Below are 19794 nucleotides of genomic sequence, written 5' to 3'. Positions count from 1 at the left end.
ATGAAACCTAAAACAGAATTATATTAAATGAGTTGTTTCTGTAACATCCCGATTTTTTATTAATATTTTTATTAATTATATTAGTAATTATATTAGTAATTATATTATTTAGTGTTTTTAATAATTATTTCTTAATTTAGTCATTTGTAATGTTTATTGAAATTTTCGCTTTTTGGGACGATTTAGTCGGTATTAGTTCGGGATAGCGGATCGATATTTAATCGAAAATTTTAATATTTTTAGTATTAGAAATATTAATGAGTTAATATTTAGCGTTTTGGGAATTTTTCGAGTAACTTAGATTTGACCGAAAATATGAGACATTGAGTTATTAGAGGATTTTATCAGTATTTATTTCACTATTTTATTTGACTTGTTTGGTGTGTTAATTAATTAATTGATTGTTAGATAGTATAATAATTAACTATATTAATTAATTTAGTGTGTTAATTGATGTATATTAATTAACTTGATGTGTATATTTGTGTCTATTTAATTATTGGTGTTATTTGATTTAGTCACTAAATAGAAATAATAAATAGAATATATTATATTGGGCTTATTTATTGATGTTAGGAGTAGATAGGGGGTGTTATATTTAGGCCCATATAACATATGATGGTAAGAGTTAGAATGAGGTAGTGCCACATTTTCTTTCTTTTTCCTTTTCATTTTCGGATAGAGAGAGACAGAGAAAGAAAAGAAGAAAAGAAAAAGGGAAAAGAGAAAGAGGAAGAACAAAGAGGAGCTAGGGTTTGGAGGAGACATTGAAGAGGTAAGGGGGAGAATTCTTATTATTATGAGTTAGTATGATTCGGTTAATGGGTAGATTACCATGATTAGATTATTGTGTAGGAAATAGAAATTGATTTGGTAATGGGTATTAGAAAAATAATAGGGAACTCTGTGAATAAAGAAAATAAGAGAAAAATAGTGGTGGGTATGCATTGCCGGTCGGCGCTAGTGCTGGGATGGTCGACATTAGACACCCAAGCAGCATATTCTCATTTCGTTTATGATTCCGTGAGATTGTTTTTCCTGGCTGTTTCATATATAAATGTTGTTTTGTTTTATTGTTTCATAACACTAACACTACATGATGAACATATATTATATACATATAATGATACATATAATGAAATGAAATATCCCAACTTAGCCATAATATATTCATTTTTCTGATATCTCATTTCATTTCTTGCTGTTATGCTGTTTGCTTCGGTTTCATATATATGCTCTGTTAGATAATATATCAAGGTATATATTGTAGAAAGGGAACCACTATAATGAAATGAAACTAGTTTAGAAATGAAATATAATTGTTACAGTAGCGGTTAGAAAACAAAATAAAATACAAAATAGTCCCGTTTAACCGAATAGCGGAATTAAACGGTATAATTAGTTATCCGGAATTTGATGAAAATTTACGTCGTAGCTAAGTTTAATTAGTAGATTAACATGATGGTGTTATTTTGTTGAAAATTCGATATTTACGAATCGACCGAAATAGTGTGGATTTAAATATATTTTTATATTAAAATGTTGGTTTTGTAATAGAAAATGAAATAGTAAATTGGAACTAATGAAGTGTAATTATTAATTAGTTGATTTAATTAATAGTTAAATTAATTGCAATGAGTTTAATTGATTGAAATATATTTGAAGTTGGATCAATTATTCGGTTTGTCGGTAAATTACGGTATTTTGAGGATTTGTCCGTAATTGTGTTTTGTCTTGAATATGTATGTTGAGAAAAATATATTTTCATGCCAATGATATTGTGCTAATATTGATTCTCTGTGAGTAGTTAGTTAATATTAATTCTAATGATTAATTGCTTGATGTTGAAAGTGTGTGTTCATGTATGATTGGCAAAATGAGAATTAACATGAGATAGTATGGTTACTAGTGTTAATTGGATTGTGTGAATCGTAATTGATTAATTGGCCTCTTATATGTTAATGATGTGTGTGTGTTGTGAATGTTGTGTACAATTGGTGGATAATTCATAGAGTTGAATTATTGTGATATGCTAAATATTAAGATGGTAGAGATGATCTTAATTGCATATGTTTGATTAACATTGTACATACATTCATATCATGGATGCCTTGAAACAAAGGTGGTTTGCTTTGAAACATAAGCGAGGCTTGGATTCTAGAGTGAATCGGAAAGCGGTAAACTATATGTTTACATTTGGTGGCTTTGATCTTGTCCGGATCTGAAGCGTGGCTAGATTCTATATGAATCGGAAGCGGTGGAACTTTGGGTCCACATTGGGTACCACATGCATAGGTCACATGTCTTGCATTGAGTCACATTGAGGTTAAGTGATGTTTGAATATATGCATTTATGTGATTGTCATGTGTACATGAGATGTGATAATTGAAATTGGTGATGTTTTGATATATAATTGGTTAAACGTGTGGATATGTGACAATTATGGCTATGTGTATAATTGAGAATATAGTATTGAGATATTCTACTCTTATACTTGGTGTATGCTTAATATATATGAATTATGATTAGCATTAATTTTATGATTAGGCAAGTGTAATGCATTCCTATAATTGTTGATTTAACCATTGTATCTCATTATACTTTCTTCATAATGGTTTGTATTCTCACCCTTCTGTTTTAATGTTGCCCTCGTTTGGCGACATGCAGGTTTGACGATTAGTAACTTGCGTGTGACCTAGTCGGAGTTTCTTCTGGGTTTGCTTGGTAATTAAGTAGCGAGTCGATGCTCTGGTCATGTAACACTGGGTAGCTTAGACGTTGAACTCATGTTCTAATTGTTTATGTATTTTGTTATTACTTGTGAACTTGTTTAAATTGGTTACTTGTTGTTGAGAGGCTTTAAGCCAAATATTATGATTATGGTTTATTTTATATTGAGATACTTATTGACATATGATCCTGGTATGGGACAGGAATCATTTTATGAAATACATGAGTATTTAGTATTTTCCGTTGTGAATGCATATTCTGTATGAATTGAAATTAAATGTTTAGGTGTTATTTTGAAATGACCAGGTGTATTGTATATTGTGGATAAATGTTGTCGGTTTTTAAAAGCTTTTTAGTTTTTGAAAACGTCGATGTGACGCCCTTTTTAATTATATGCATGTTTATTCTCTGATTATATGCTTATTATTTATGGGGTAAAAAGGGGTGTTACATTAGTGGTATCAGAGCATGGTCGACCAGTTGGTCAAGGTTATTAATGTCTTTTATCCTGTTGTATTTGACTCGTGTATCTGACACGATCGATACTGTTTTGTCTGGTTGTTTGGTTGTTTAGGACGATGGCTGCGGGAAGGAATGTTGACATTAATGTTGAGGCAATGATGAGGTGGACTGGTGCGATTGGACAAGCGCCGCAAGAGAATGTCGGTTATGGAGGAAGGGATGAATTCTGTGCTTTTGGGGACTTTCGAAGGTGCAACCCGCCGATCTTTGAAGGAGGGTATGGACCGGACAAAGCGCATGCATGGATAAGAGAAATCGAGAAGACCTTTCAAGTCGTGAGTTGTACTAATGTACAGAAGGTACAGTTTGGTACTCACATGCTGACAAAAGAAGCTGACGGTTGGTGGAGTAATACTGTGCGGAGATTTGAAAGAGAAGGTATTGAAGTTACTTGGACTCTTTTCCGTGATGCATTTTTGGGAAACTATTGTCCAGAAGATGTGCGTGGAAAGAAAGAAGTGAGATTTCTACAGTTGAAACGAGGAGGAGAACAGTTCCGTGAGAAATCGCATGATGACATGATGAAACAATCTGGTTTTAGCAAGAAGCCAAGTGGGGGAGGAGATTCTACTTCGATTAAGTACTACAGGTGTGGCGATATGGGTCACAAAACGGTTGATTGTGGAATTGGTTCGAGTAGGATTTGCTACAGTTGTGGTGAGCAAGGACACAATTGTGTCATGTGTGACAAGCCAAAGAAGGAGCAAGCAAAAGGAAAAATGTTTGCGTTGTCTGGTGCTGAGGCCACTGCTAAGGAAAAGCTAATCTGAGGTACGTATTTTATTATTGATAATGATGCGATTCTTTCTTTTATTTCTTTGGATTATGCTGCGAGTTTGGATCTTGCTTTATCTGTATACGTAGAAGTATGGTTATTGATACACTTGCTTTGAGTTTTGTCCTACTTCTTTGTGTGTTGAATTATCCGTTGAGCATCTTTGGTAGAGATTTTAGAATTGATTTAGTACAAGTTTTGGAGGGACGATATTGTAGTTTAGTAATGGAGGTTTATGTTTCATTATGATTGTCGACTGTCTATTGACAAATTGAGGACTTGATCACCCTTAATCTATTGTTGATAGGAGACGATATCGTATTGAACGAGATAGACTTGTCTTACTAATTTGGTAGCGTGTAAAGCGACTAAGGAGAAGTTGAAGAGTCAATTTGAGGATTTGTTTGAGAAAAGGTTCAATTGTTTGAGTGTATAGTCATAGAGTCGTACATGTTTTGTCGAATAAGAAGAAAGAAGGTTTTATAAGATAATGTTTTGAGGATGTTTTGATTCTAAGAGTGACGATGGACATTCCGAACATTAAGGATTATGTTATCGATGTTGAAAGAGAAGAGGTTATATGCGAAGTTTTCTGAATGTGAGCTTTGGTTAAAGGAAGAGAGTTTCTTTAGGTTTGTGATTTTGAGCTGAAGTGTATTGATGCAAACATCGCCAAGAGGTAGTTTATGATCCAAGGTAATTTTAAGTTCATGAGAAGAATTATTCGATGTATGCATTGGAGTTGTTTTCCATTGTGTTTGTTTTGGAACTTAAGAGGCATTATTTGTTTGGATCAAGGTTTGATGTGTTGAGTGATCACAAGAGTTGAATATGAGGTAAACAAGACGAGTAGAATTTCGAAGGATTCTAATTTTTGGTCTGAATTATCACCCTGGAAAAGCGAAGGTTGTGGCCGATGCATTGAGTAGGAAATAATTTTATAAGTTATGTTGAGAATTCAAGAATTGGAAATCGTTGGAACGATTTAGAGAGTTGAGTTTGGTTGTGAAGCGACGTCTTCGTGTGTTAACTTGGTATGTTGAAACTTACTTGTAGTATTCTTGACGAGATTAGAGAGAGTCAAAATTGGATTTGGTATTAGTTGATGAGATGACATTGATTAATCAAGAAAAAGGTGATAATTTCGGATTGAGAAGAACGGAGTTATGAGATGTCGTGATCAAGCTTATATTTCTGATGTTTCAGATTTGAATAAGAGAATCTTGGATGAAGGACATCGAGTAACTGTGAGGCGATTTGGGTCATTGTGGATAGGTTGACGAGATGCGCTTATTTTATTCCGTGAGGATGGATTATCGGATACAAAGACTTGCTAAGTTTGACATCGAGAGAACAGTGTGTTTGCAAGGTATTCCATTCGAGTATTGGAGTGACATCTTTTGAAGCTTTGCGTGGTCGTAAGTGTACAACGTTTTGTATCGTATGAATCGAGAGAGAGAGTGGATGTGGTTTTGGTGTTGAGATGGTTGTTTCGACTGAATTTTCGAGGACGAAAATATTCTAAGTGGGGGAGAGTTGTAACATCCCGATTTTTTATTAATATTTTTATTAATTATATTAGTAATTATATTAGTAATTATATTATTTAGTGTTTTTAATAATTATTTCTTAATTTAGTCATTTGTAATGTTTATTGAAATTTTCGCTTTTTGGGACGATTTAGTCGGTATTAGTTCGGGATAGCGGATCGATATTTAATCGAAAATTTTAATATTTTTAGTATTAGAAATATTAATGAGTTAATATTTAGCGTTTTGGGAATTTTTCGAGTAACTTAGATTTGACCGAAAATATGAGACATTGAGTTATTAGAGGATTTTATCAGTATTTATTTCACTATTTTATTTGACTTGTTTGGTGTGTTAATTAATTAATTGATTGTTAGATAGTATAATAATTAACTATATTAATTAATTTAGTGTGTTAATTGATGTATATTAATTAACTTGATGTGTATATTTGTGTCTATTTAATTATTGGTGTTATTTGATTTAGTCACTAAATAGAAATAATAAATAGAATATATTATATTGGGCTTATTTATTGATGTTAGGAGTAGATAGGGGGTGTTATATTTAGGCCCATATAACATATGATGGTAAGAGTTAGAATGAGGTAGTGCCACATTTTCTTTCTTTTTCCTTTTCATTTTCGGATAGAGAGAGACAGAGAAAGAAAAGAAGAAAAGAAAAAGGGAAAAGAGAAAGAGGAAGAACAAAGAGGAGCTAGGGTTTGGAGGAGACATTGAAGAGGTAAGGGGGAGAATTCTTATTATTATGAGTTAGTATGATTCGGTTAATGGGTAGATTACCATGATTAGATTATTGTGTAGGAAATAGAAATTGATTTGGTAATGGGTATTAGAAAAATAATAGGGAACTCTGTGAATAAAGAAAATAAGAGAAAAATAGTGGTGGGTATGCATTGCCGGTCGGCGCTAGTGCTGGGATGGTCGACATTAGACACCCAAGCAGCATATTCTCATTTCGTTTATGATTCCGTGAGATTGTTTTTCCTGGCTGTTTCATATATAAATGTTGTTTTGTTTTATTGTTTCATAACACTAACACTACATGATGAACATATATTATATACATATAATGATACATATAATGAAATGAAATATCCCAACTTAGCCATAATATATTCATTTTTCTGATATCTCATTTCATTTCTTGCTGTTATGCTGTTTGCTTCGGTTTCATATATATGCTCTGTTAGATAATATATCAAGGTATATATTGTAGAAAGGGAACCACTATAATGAAATGAAACTAGTTTAGAAATGAAATATAATTGTTACAGTAGCGGTTAGAAAACAAAATAAAATACAAAATAGTCCCGTTTAACCGAATAGCGGAATTAAACGGTATAATTAGTTATCCGGAATTTGATGAAAATTTACGTCGTAGCTAAGTTTAATTAGTAGATTAACATGATGGTGTTATTTTGTTGAAAATTCGATATTTACGAATCGACCGAAATAGTGTGGATTTAAATATATTTTTATATTAAAATGTTGGTTTTGTAATAGAAAATGAAATAGTAAATTGGAACTAATGAAGTGTAATTATTAATTAGTTGATTTAATTAATAGTTAAATTAATTGCAATGAGTTTAATTGATTGAAATATATTTGAAGTTGGATCAATTATTCGGTTTGTCGGTAAATTACGGTATTTTGAGGATTTGTCCGTAATTGTGTTTTGTCTTGAATATGTATGTTGAGAAAAATATATTTTCATGCCAATGATATTGTGCTAATATTGATTCTCTGTGAGTAGTTAGTTAATATTAATTCTAATGATTAATTGCTTGATGTTGAAAGTGTGTGTTCATGTATGATTGGCAAAATGAGAATTAACATGAGATAGTATGGTTACTAGTGTTAATTGGATTGTGTGAATCGTAATTGATTAATTGGCCTCTTATATGTTAATGATGTGTGTGTGTTGTGAATGTTGTGTACAATTGGTGGATAATTCATAGAGTTGAATTATTGTGATATGCTAAATATTAAGATGGTAGAGATGATCTTAATTGCATATGTTTGATTAACATTGTACATACATTCATATCATGGATGCCTTGAAACAAAGGTGGTTTGCTTTGAAACATAAGCGAGGCTTGGATTCTAGAGTGAATCGGAAAGCGGTAAACTATATGTTTACATTTGGTGGCTTTGATCTTGTCCGGATCTGAAGCGTGGCTAGATTCTATATGAATCGGAAGCGGTGGAACTTTGGGTCCACATTGGGTACCACATGCATAGGTCACATGTCTTGCATTGAGTCACATTGAGGTTAAGTGATGTTTGAATATATGCATTTATGTGATTGTCATGTGTACATGAGATGTGATAATTGAAATTGGTGATGTTTTGATATATAATTGGTTAAACGTGTGGATATGTGACAATTATGGCTATGTGTATAATTGAGAATATAGTATTGAGATATTCTACTCTTATACTTGGTGTATGCTTAATATATATGAATTATGATTAGCATTAATTTTATGATTAGGCAAGTGTAATGCATTCCTATAATTGTTGATTTAACCATTGTATCTCATTATACTTTCTTCATAATGGTTTGTATTCTCACCCTTCTGTTTTAATGTTGCCCTCGTTTGGCGACATGCAGGTTTGACGATTAGTAACTTGCGTGTGACCTAGTCGGAGTTTCTTCTGGGTTTGCTTGGTAATTAAGTAGCGAGTCGATGCTCTGGTCATGTAACACTGGGTAGCTTAGACGTTGAACTCATGTTCTAATTGTTTATGTATTTTGTTATTACTTGTGAACTTGTTTAAATTGGTTACTTGTTGTTGAGAGGCTTTAAGCCAAATATTATGATTATGGTTTATTTTATATTGAGATACTTATTGACATATGATCCTGGTATGGGACAGGAATCATTTTATGAAATACATGAGTATTTAGTATTTTCCGTTGTGAATGCATATTCTGTATGAATTGAAATTAAATGTTTAGGTGTTATTTTGAAATGACCAGGTGTATTGTATATTGTGGATAAATGTTGTCGGTTTTTAAAAGCTTTTTAGTTTTTGAAAACGTCGATGTGACGCCCTTTTTAATTATATGCATGTTTATTCTCTGATTATATGCTTATTATTTATGGGGTAAAAAGGGGTGTTACAGTTTCTATATCAAAAATGTTCAAGTAAGAGTAAAGAGTAATAAAATAAATTTTGATACCTGATTTATTTCATCAAGATGTTTTTGATTTAGACAAATAGGAGCTAAATTAGTCACAGTACTGTAACTATTCATCCATTTTGTATACTCAGTATTTCCTTGAATGCTTTCCTGTGTTCCAATTCCATCACCAAGTTGAGATGTGAAAAATACTTCAGGTTCTTTATCATGTATTCTGGATGTGGATATGCCCTACCATAAAAAAAAACTCTTAAATTTGACATATCAACTATTACTATTATATCAGTAAACATTATAAATTTCATGCTCACCTCTTCTTGATCTTTATTTTGTTGGCTGCATTTTTTAGTTTTTTTTGTGCAAGCTTCTTCTTCACAATTTGATCAACTTTAGAAGTTTTTCTTTTTAAAGGAGGACGCCCTTTACTTCGAGTCACTGTTGGATCAAGAATAAAAGTCTGGTTTTGAGTTGGAGTATCTTCTTCTACAGTTCTAGGAGATGATTCTTTACACGCTAACTCAATTTTCAATTCTTTAATCCAATTCATCAATTTCAATAAATCATCTTCACTATTTATCTTTGTTGAAGCAACTTCATAAAAGGCATCACAAGCTTTATCAACACGCTGCAATTCAGATTTTTTAGACATATTATCTAAACCACATTTAATAAGTGTATGTCTGCGATTTACATCCTTCCTCCATCGTGCCAAAATATAATTGTCAGGGATTGAATCTGTTTTTCCTCGGAGCTTAAGCACACAAAGGATGTGCTTGCATACAATACCTTTAAATTCAAACAAGCAACATGTGCATTTAAACAAGAAGTCTTTTTCATTGAAGAATACCATGAACCCAATGTCTTTCATCTTGTCGTGCACTTTCTTACTCTCTGTAACGCAAAATATGGAATCTAATCCCTCCAATTTATCAAAACATGCATGGCAATACATCATCGAAGCAATTTCAAATTGAAATTCTTTGAACTTTGCATTGGTAAATGCTTTTTGGAATTGGACCTCAAAGCCAAAGTGACTTACACAAGCAATAATTGTATTAAATGATCTGAAATCAGCCATGCTCTCCTTTTCAATTTTATCTTTCAATGCATTATCGTATTGTTCAACAAATTGCTTCAATGTTGTCTTTGAGTTTACATATCCATCAAAAAATGAGTTCATACTTTCACTTCGTTGTGTAGTTGACATTCCAGCCCAAAATGTGTCCCTAACATATATAGGAACCCACCGATGCCGCTCTTCAAATAACGCTTTCAGCCATTCATTATCGTGTAGTTCATAATACACAACCATATGTTTCCACCTCATCATAAAATCACTTTTGCTTGTAGAATCATATACAATATCATGTAAAAGTGTTTTAATTGACTCATAATTGGAATATCTACCAAACTTTTCTTGAATTTTTTTCATTAAATGCCATAAGCACCATCGGTGTCGAGCCTTCGGAAAGACAGTCTCAATTGCATTCTTCATTGCTCTATCTTGATCAGTAATTATGGCATTTGGAGCACAACCATGCATACACTCTAACCATGTTGAGAACAACCAAGTAAAAGTTTTAGTATCCTCATTAGACAATAGAGCACAACCTAACAACATAGATTGACCATGATGATTTACTCCAACAAAAGGAGCAAAAGGCATGTCATATTTATTTGTTAAGTAAGTGGTATCAAAAGTTATGACTTCGCCAAAATACTCATATGCAGTCCTATATCTTGCATCAGCCCAAAACACATTACGTAACCGACTTTCATCATCCACATCCATTACATAATAAAATTGATTATTTTGCTTTTGCTTTCTGACAAAATATTTTTGTATTGCTTCTGCATCACCTGTCCCAAGTCGTAGTCGTCTTACTTTGTCTATATAGTTTCTACAGTCTTTTTCTCCAAATGTAAGATTCTCATACCCATTCGCTTCAACAACTAAAGATCGAAAGTTTCTGCTTACATTAATTCCAGCTTGATCATTGAGTTCTAACCTTCTTCTCATCTGAGACCCCAAATTTTTGTTGGATCTAAAATATCGTGCTTTGCTTGGACTTAGTTCATGATTATGCTCAATAACAACACTTGAAACTATAACTGTCCCGTTTAAATGAATACAAGCATTCAATCTCGCCTTACACTGTGTTCTTGTAATAGGATTGGGCTTCAATGGATTTTTTGACTGACTCACATACTTTCTTGCTCGACTACATGCCAAAGTAAAATATTTTTTCCATCATCTTCGTTTTTTGAACTTATTTTAGCAATTCCAAAACCTATATGTCGAGCATAGTTCTTATAATACTCAGTAACTTCATCTTCAGAAGCAAATACCATACCAACACTAGGGATATCTTTTTCATATGTGTCATTTACTTCTAAACAATCAGTATCTTTTTGAGTTTCTTCATTTTTTTCCACTTCATCACAAATTTCAAATATTTCTTGCACTAATGCAACAAATTCAAAAAAAAAAAACTATGTTAATTGATTAAGACACCTAAGTAAATAGAACATCATTAAATTTATACAAAACTTTCAGGTAAATAAGTACACTAAATAGAAACGTAATGATAAAATACTTACTAATAGAAACGTAATGATAAAATACTTACTAGTAATTGAAATTGAAGCTAAAGCAGAGGTGATTAGGAGAAGCTGAAGATGCAGCTTTTCATCAATACAAAGGGATAAATAATGAATATGAGAAATTATAAATGTAATTTTTCACAAAAGAATGAAGGAATAAAAAATGTTAGTTTACTGGAAATTGGAAAAAAAAGCAAACCGTAAGCGGTGTGGCGGGAGTGGTATACGTGGGTTTTAATTCTGTTAGAATTATATTAACTATTAAATTTAATTTGTTTTCTAAAATGTAAAATAGTGGAATAAGTCATTAAACACGTGTTCGTGAAAATTCTTACAAAAAGTTGTCGTACTATTTAGCAGCTCTGTATTAAAAAACAGAAGAATGATGATTCATTTAAACTTTTAATATGTTTTAATATTTCACTACTAAAAATTGAGTAATCAAAACTAAAAACGGAATCCTCACGACCAATTTAACAATACAAATGGCTCTCTCTCCTCCTCTCTATCTCTATTTCTCTTTACCCCTATATCTCTCTCTCACGACCAATTTAACAATGCAAAGGGCTATCTCACACACACTCTCTCTCCCCCTCCCTCTCCATCTCCCTATCCTATTCCCCCCCCTCTCTCTCTCTCTCTCTCTCTCTCTCTCTCTCTGTGTGTGTGTATGTCTCTCTCCTTCTCCATCTCCCCGTCTCTATCCAACCCTACCAATATAACAATGCAAAGGGCTCTCTCTCTCTCTCTCACTCACACACACACTCTCACTCTCACTCTCACTCTCTTTCTTCCTCACGACCAATTTTATAATACAAAGGTCTCTCTCTCTCTCTCTCCTCCCCCTCTCACTAAAATAGGATACAAAAACAATTGAATAAAAGAGAAAACAACAAAAGTGTCGAGTACTTTTTTTTTAAATTTTGATTTTAATTTAAATTATTTGTGTGGTAAATTTTCTAATATTCTCTCTGTGTGGTGCATTTGTTAGTAACAGAAATTCCAAAATAATAAATAAATGGAAAAAAATAATATTTAAAATCAACTATTTTCATAAATATTAAAAATTGACTTTTAAAAGTTTATATTTTTCTACTTCCTTTGATAATTCTAAGCAACTCTAGTTTATTTCTCTTTTAAAATGTTTTTTCTCATAGCATACAAAACGAAATAATTTTCTCTTCTAAAATGTTTTTTCTCCCTTTCTTTCAATCAAAATGATAAGCGTAGTCATGTTGACGAAAATAAAGGAAAGACAAATTTTAGAATGTAAAAAAGACAAATTTATAAAAATAATAATTAATGAATTTAAAGGAAGGGAATATGGTGAACATTGAGAGAGTATTTCCTATTTATTGGGTACTGGCCGAGTTGCTATTAGATGAAAATTTTACAACCATTACAACATCGTTTATGTCACAATTAAAGTAATCTAAATGCCAAATCTCACTATTAACATTGAAATTAATAAGCTTGCAACTATTAATTTTCTGTTGAAAGAAAATTGCTATCAATAATCTCACTCATGTTCATTAACTTTTCTCCTTTTTTTTTTATCAAAACAATTGGCATGCTCTATTAGAAAAAGTAGAATTTATATACTTTATGGTTCACTACGAAGATTTAATAGAATTAAATATAAATAAATAATTATACATTTCTTAAAACATACTTTATTTTCTCATAAACACATAAACTATAAAATATTGAAATCAACTTGACCCAAAATGAAAATTGCACACAAACTTATAATTATCTTCAAAACACCTTTGCATTCAAAAGGTTTAAAAATCCACGATTAATAGGAGAATAAGACTACAAAAGAATTGACAGAAAAAGAAAAAGTAAAAGAATTAGAAAATAAATGAAGAAAATATAAAAAGGGCATATAGTGAGAGAGATAGAAGGAATTAAAGATGGTGACCAGAAGATAAATAAAAATGAAGAATTCACAAACCATAAACAAATGTGGTTTCCAAGAAGAAGAACAAAAGAAAACTATCATTAGTATATTATTAATGAATGAACATGTTTCCATCACTTTTGCACTTATGTTATGTTATGCGGTTCCAATATTTAGATTTATAAAAAATATTTTAAAAAACCAACTTGGATAGTTATACACATATATTTGTTGCATAACAAAAAATTAAAATTAACTGTTGCCGCTTAAAAAACTGCTAATTTTTTTTTGACAAATAAAAAACTGCTAATTTAAAAAAGAAAAAAAAACTATATTTTTAAAGGGTAAAATAGGAAATAAAATAGGCCAGCCCAAGTCTCTCTATCCCATTTATATATAACTAGCGTCTAAACGGACACTCCCGTGCCCGTTTATCCGCTTTTTTAATGCGCACGACACCAAATTATAATTTATTGTTTTTTTTTCAAAATTCTGAATATAATTTATTATGTATTTTATAGAAAATTTGTGATATGTATTCCTATATAGTATAACTATAATTTGTTGATTTTGCATTTCATATTGATATGCGACGATGTTATTTACAGGCTCGTCTCTCGGTTTTTTTATTGCATTAACGCATGTATATTTTTTATTAATTTTTTTAACCTTCTACTAAAAATAATTCTATTTAAACACAATTGTTAAAATTAAATAAAATTAAGATAAAAGTAAATGCATGTTGTCCAAAATACTATAATATATTTCTCTATCTCTATCTCTATCTCTATCTCTATCTCTCTCACAAATAAAATACCTCTCTTACACTTCCGCAATAAATCTAGAATAAAAAATAAAAAATAGAATTAAAATTGAAAAATTGATGGCCTTAATTAAAATTTTGGTTGTGTGATATATGTAGAAAGTAGTTATACAACTTGAAACAAATTGCTGCTGAAATATAAAATTTTGTAGATATAACCGATACAATTATGGTTGCAATTTGCCCGAAATGGTAAGACACGTGATACAAATTTCCATTGCAGTAGGAGAACAAATTTAAAAATTGAATGTAATTATATCAATAGATGGTGTGATTTTGATTACGGAAGTGTGGATGAATTTAACAATTAGTTATAAGTGTGATGAAAAATAAACCACCCAATAACTTGCAGCGGTTTTTTTTTTGAGGTTATCAAAAGTTTTGTGAGTATACAACTTGTTTTTATTTATTTTAATTTTTTTAATAAAAAATAAATTAAAAAAGTGCTTATTTATTGTAATTAACTTAGTGATAAAGGGTATAATAGGTATAGAAAAAGAGCCAGTCCAAAAGATTGTATCCTCTTTATATATTGTTATAGATTATAGATAAAAAATAAATTAAAAAAGTGCTTATTTATTGTAATTAACTTAGTGATAAAGGGTATAATAGGTATAGAAAAAGAGTCAGTCCAAAAGATTGTATCCTCTTTATATATTGTTATAGATGTATAAAATGTATAATAATATAATATATATATATATATATATATATATATATATATATATATATATATATATATATACATATATATATATAAAGAAAAGCAGATAAAAGAAGAAAGTCAATATCCTCCAAATATATGAAGGGCCCTTTTATATATATATATATATATATATATATATATATATATATATATATATATATATATATATATATATATATATATATATATATATATATATATATATATATATATATATATATATATATATATATATATATATATATATATATATATATATATTATTTATAAAGTCCTTCCTTAAACTTAAAGGAATGGAAATCATGTTTACTAGCAGCTTGTGTGATTTTCTTTGTTAAGCAGCTTGTGTGACCTCTATGTACGTGTTTTGTTTTAAAATAAAGATCATGTTTCTATTAATGTTTCTTAATCTACCTTCTCCATTTTCTTTTGTGTTAATTAAGCAAATACTCGTCATCACTACCAAGGAGCCAGGACCTTGAGCACTCAAGCTGGTTATCTAATTTATATCACAGTTTTTATTTAATTAAATCAATTGACAAAAGATTTTTCATCAACAAAAGATTCATACTATTCAAGTTTACATAAAATTTGATTTAAAAAAAATACTGACATATAAACTTGAGCAAACTGCACACAACCATTGAAAAATCATTATAAGAAAAAACTGTACTCTACCCATAATTTTTTTTAATTTTGTAATGATTTTGTTAATAATTTAAAATGATATGATATTTTTTAGGTTTTTTCTAGCTTGCCTTGAGCAAAAGACGAGTAAATTATCTACTATGACGTGGAGCCACTTATAAATAGAGATGTGTAAATGGAAAAATAAATTTTTACTCTTAAATTACTAAAACGATAAATAGCCGCGTGTAAGACTAAGATTAAGAGCTTTAATGCATGTTGTTATTGAAGTGTATGAGTCATAATTTGATTGGATATATGTTAAATGGGTAAATTTAATTTTAAAAATATATTGACATATAAACTTGAGCAAGCTGCACACAACCATTGAAAAATCATTATAAGAAAAAAAATTAGTTCTAAACCATTAAATTTTGTCTAGGTTGCCTTGACAAAAAGATGAATAAATTTATATTTTAATTAATACATTTATTTTTTATTAGAGGTAATGTGTATAAGTACGGGCATTAGATACTTATCGAGTATAAGTACAAATATAAAGGTTGATGCTCACTTGAGTATGAGATTAACTATCGATATATATTTTTTTTAAATGTGGATACAGGATGAGTATTATAGTAACCTTTTCATACCCTATCAATTGTCACCTCTAATTGCTGTTAATATTTTTATACTACATAGTTTAATTAATTAATTAATTAATTAATAGGACATATTCAAGAAGGTAGCATCAACCGTATGCCACTACTACAAAAATACATTTAACATCGGACGCGAAGGGGATTTAACCTCAATTATAGAGGCGAAGTAACGAAGGACATCAATTTTTTTTCCACTTTACCCCTCTATTTTTGAATAACCGAGATGAAAATTGAAATAGTCATTGGTTCATTCCCCATCAATAACTTTGTTATATTTTCAAAACTAGTGACACATACTTCTTGGTTTATGACCAAATTCTAGTGGAAAAATAATTTTTTTACATACAAATTACATTGTTTATATATAATATTAATAAATTTGTTTGTTTGTTTACAAACTACATTGTTTACATAGAATATTACATTTGTTTACATAGAATATTACATTGTTTACTACATCTTCATTCTCCCTCCATTCCTTATTATAAGCAAAATTTCACTTTTTAGATATATTGAATCATTAATGTATTAGGATCACTACGCCAAACAAGGAAAAAGACATTGCTTTTTTTGGCTTTAGGCAGCACTTTAAAGCGCTGTCTATTCCCCCGCTACCGTAGGTAAAGGCAGCGCTTTTTTTCACCTTGAAAGCGCTGCTAAAGGCACCCTTTAGCCAACACTTTTACCTATAAAGCGCTGTTAAAGGCCCCCTTTAGACAGCGCTTTTATATTAAAAGTGCTGCTAACGGCCCACTTTAGACAGCGCTTTTCTGAAACAATTTTTAAGAAAAAGCCTCTTAAAAGCGCTGTCTATTCCCCCTTCAGGCAGCGCTTTCCTCAACTTTAGATAGCGCTTTTCATTAAAATCGCTGTCTATTCCCCCTATATAAAAATTGTTTTCACTTAAAACAAAGCGCTGCCTATTATGAGTCAGCATATATGCACCAGATTTTCACCATTTTTGCACCAGATTTTTACCAGAATTTGCACCAAAATTGCTTAAACTTGAAACAAATTTGTAGCTTCAATATAAAATTTGAAACAACAACATTAATATACATCTTCACAAAAGAAATTCAGGATATAAAAAACCAAGCATATGAACATTGAATAATGTCTTGTCAATCATATAAAACAAAAACATAAGTAACTACAATGAATAGATAGAACTTTTCAATAGAAAAGCCATCAACAAAATAAGAAATCACATACTTCTCAAATACTTCTCACATAATTCTATCAAATATCGCTCATGATCTATACAAATCAACGCATCAAAAACGTAGAGTGATATTGTTTTTCCAGGTTCACTTCCATGAGTTGCATCCAGCTTTATGACCTTCCATTTCAAATTATGTAAAACTATAAGTAATTGGCATACCGATAATCATAAAGTATATAAATAAATGTATTAAAATAAATCCGATAATTAGTGAAAAACAAACCCAGTAATAACATGTACACCTGGAAACAACAAGACCATAACATCTCGTGGATAAGGTATTTAATCGTGTCCGTACCCGTACTTATTTTTGCAGATTTTTTTCCTTATCCTTTATAGAGATTTTTTACGGGCACTTATAGGATAAGGACCGAATTGTCATCCCTATTTTAAAACTTGCTTAGAGATGTAGTTATTAATGACAGATCAAAATTTTGATGCATAAATAAACATGTTGTATAAAGTATTAATATCATTATCTTATGAAATGTATATTGAACTATATAATAATAGTACTTTCTAAGCACTTAATTTCACATAAAAGAGTCTACATGTAGACTAAGTCTCTCACTATACAATGTGGAGCATCATACTGAATGTGAGGAGTTGTATGGTCTAAATCTTAGCACATCCTTTTCACGTAGATCCCAGTTAGCATCATGATATTCCTTCACCGGTTTTCAAACATTAATAGCATTAAGTGCTAATTTTAAAAACACCAAAGTTCAAATTGCATCCGGAAGTTGTCCATACTAATTGCATGCAGACACCTTTCAAAATCAAAACAGTTTAGAGAATTCAAGTCAAAAAACATAAGTATTTTGTCAAAAAAATTAGTAGATTGAAAGAAAAAAACTCAAGTGTTCTACAGCATCATTAAATCCAGTAGTGTAGAAGTAGATCTAAGAACAATTTGAAGTCTCTAAGAAAAAGTTAACATACCAAAGCAGAAACAGAAGTAGATCTTTCTTCTACTTGAAAGACTTTTGAGAATTGGGATATTTGAGAATTGAGACAACTGAAACAGGAGTAAAAGATAAGCAACGCGTATGTGATCAGAACAACAAATTAACGACCAAAAGCAAGAACAGCAAAGTACCTTTACTAAATACGAATAGGTACGTTAACTGGTTCCCGCAACGATCTTTCCCGATATCATAACCCTGCAACATGAAAAAAATAAAGCTTACTTTGCCAATTCAAAACAAGAACATGGACAACAGAGATAACTAGAGAATTAAACCAATTACCAGTGGAGCTTAAAGCCTAAAGAAGGAGACCGAGCAGGAGCTGTGAGGAAATTCAGTTCGATGCGCATCAGCACATGTCCCAAATCACATTGAGACTTAAAGTTTGGTTCACTTCTAGATTATGCCTGCAATCCAACTTTCAACACTGGCACCTAAATACAGTTCACACTAATTAACCTTGAACCTCTCAATAGCATCCTTTCACTGAGTTAGTCCACCACTTAGCTCCAATTTGTTTTAACGAAACCAACAGCTTCATTTCAGCCGACCCAGACTTCCGACACACCAAACCTCCAAACCTCCAAGCTTAGAAAGCCTTGCGAGACCTTGCACAACAGAAACCATATTGAATCATAATACACAATTATGCACATACACTAAACCAGTTTCCACAATATGCCACTGATACATCTTCATATCATATATATCATACAGCCTTGCATACATTTACATAAATCTCACTACATTCTATAAACAATTTCATGCTATTAATTAGCCCATATCATGTTTAAACATACACCACAAAAAGATCTACTAACCATTAAGTATCATCCAAACACCCAATCACTAACTGCATAGTTGTTACCTATCAGCAAATAAACCAAAAAATAAAAACTAAAGCAATGCCATAAAACCAACAGAACAAAACTGGTCTCATGGTTCAAACTGACAGAAAAAAAACTAGCTCCCTACCAAAGTTCATACTAGAGCAAATTCAAAATTCAGAAGTGCCCCACATCAAAACGTAATAACAAAAGACAAAATAAGAGTTCAAGACACTCACTTTCAGTTCGAATGTTTCACATATGTATCCAAAGCTCAAATGCAATTCAGGTTGTCCAAAATAAGCTCACCAGATGCAATGCAGCCGTGTTCGTACTCCAATTCAAGTCTCACTTCAAACAAATCCATACATGAAAAAATTCAATTCTTTTCACAAACAACCCTCAAACCCTGCATCTCAAAACCAACTTAAGTTATTGTATGTTAAAAGTCAGTTCACATAACCCACACAAATTAATTCAAAGCAAACCATGTAGTAGACCTGCAGAAGAAAGAAGGAAATGGCTGAGTTTCAAGTTCACAACATGTGGAAATTAACTGGTTTTATTTTACTCCAGAGTCAACTATTCTGTCACAAGGTTCAAATACAACATTACAAGGACACTGAGAAAAGAAAGATTACCAAATACCAATGAAGATAAGGACGACGGTGGTGAGATGACGAAGGGCTGAGTTCGAAGTAGAATAGGTTTTGTCCGATCTTTC

General features: G+C 31.0%; 1 protein-coding gene and 1 pseudogene across 2 annotated transcripts; one reads left to right on the top strand and one right to left on the bottom strand.

The window, feature by feature from the left end:
* Positions 1 to 437: 437 nt before the first annotated feature.
* Positions 438 to 8705, top strand: LOC131643787 (uncharacterized). 2 transcript variants are annotated; one of them, XM_058914108.1, is made up of 3 exons: positions 438 to 775; positions 2669 to 4024; positions 8195 to 8705. In XM_058914108.1, the coding sequence occupies exon 2, from the start codon at positions 3310 to 3312 to the stop codon at positions 4021 to 4023; it is 714 nt and encodes a 237-aa protein (XP_058770091.1). In that variant the 5' UTR covers positions 438 to 775; positions 2669 to 3309; the 3' UTR covers position 4024; positions 8195 to 8705. The 2 variants fall into 2 exon arrangements, with proteins under 2 accessions (XP_058770091.1, XP_058770090.1); XM_058914107.1 differs by lacking the exon at positions 438 to 775 and having other exon boundaries at positions 1733 to 4024.
* LOC131650939 (protein FAR1-RELATED SEQUENCE 4-like) lies at positions 8705 to 18870 on the bottom strand (annotated as a pseudogene).
* Positions 18871 to 19794: the final 924 nt, after the last annotated feature.

This window comes from Vicia villosa, linkage group LG1 (assembly GCF_029867415.1).
Source record: "Vicia villosa cultivar HV-30 ecotype Madison, WI linkage group LG1, Vvil1.0, whole genome shotgun sequence".
NCBI classification, from domain to species: Eukaryota; Viridiplantae; Streptophyta; class Magnoliopsida; order Fabales; family Fabaceae; genus Vicia; species Vicia villosa.
Note: the sequence above shows the minus strand (reverse complement) of the source record. Positions and strands in the feature narration are given on the sequence as shown.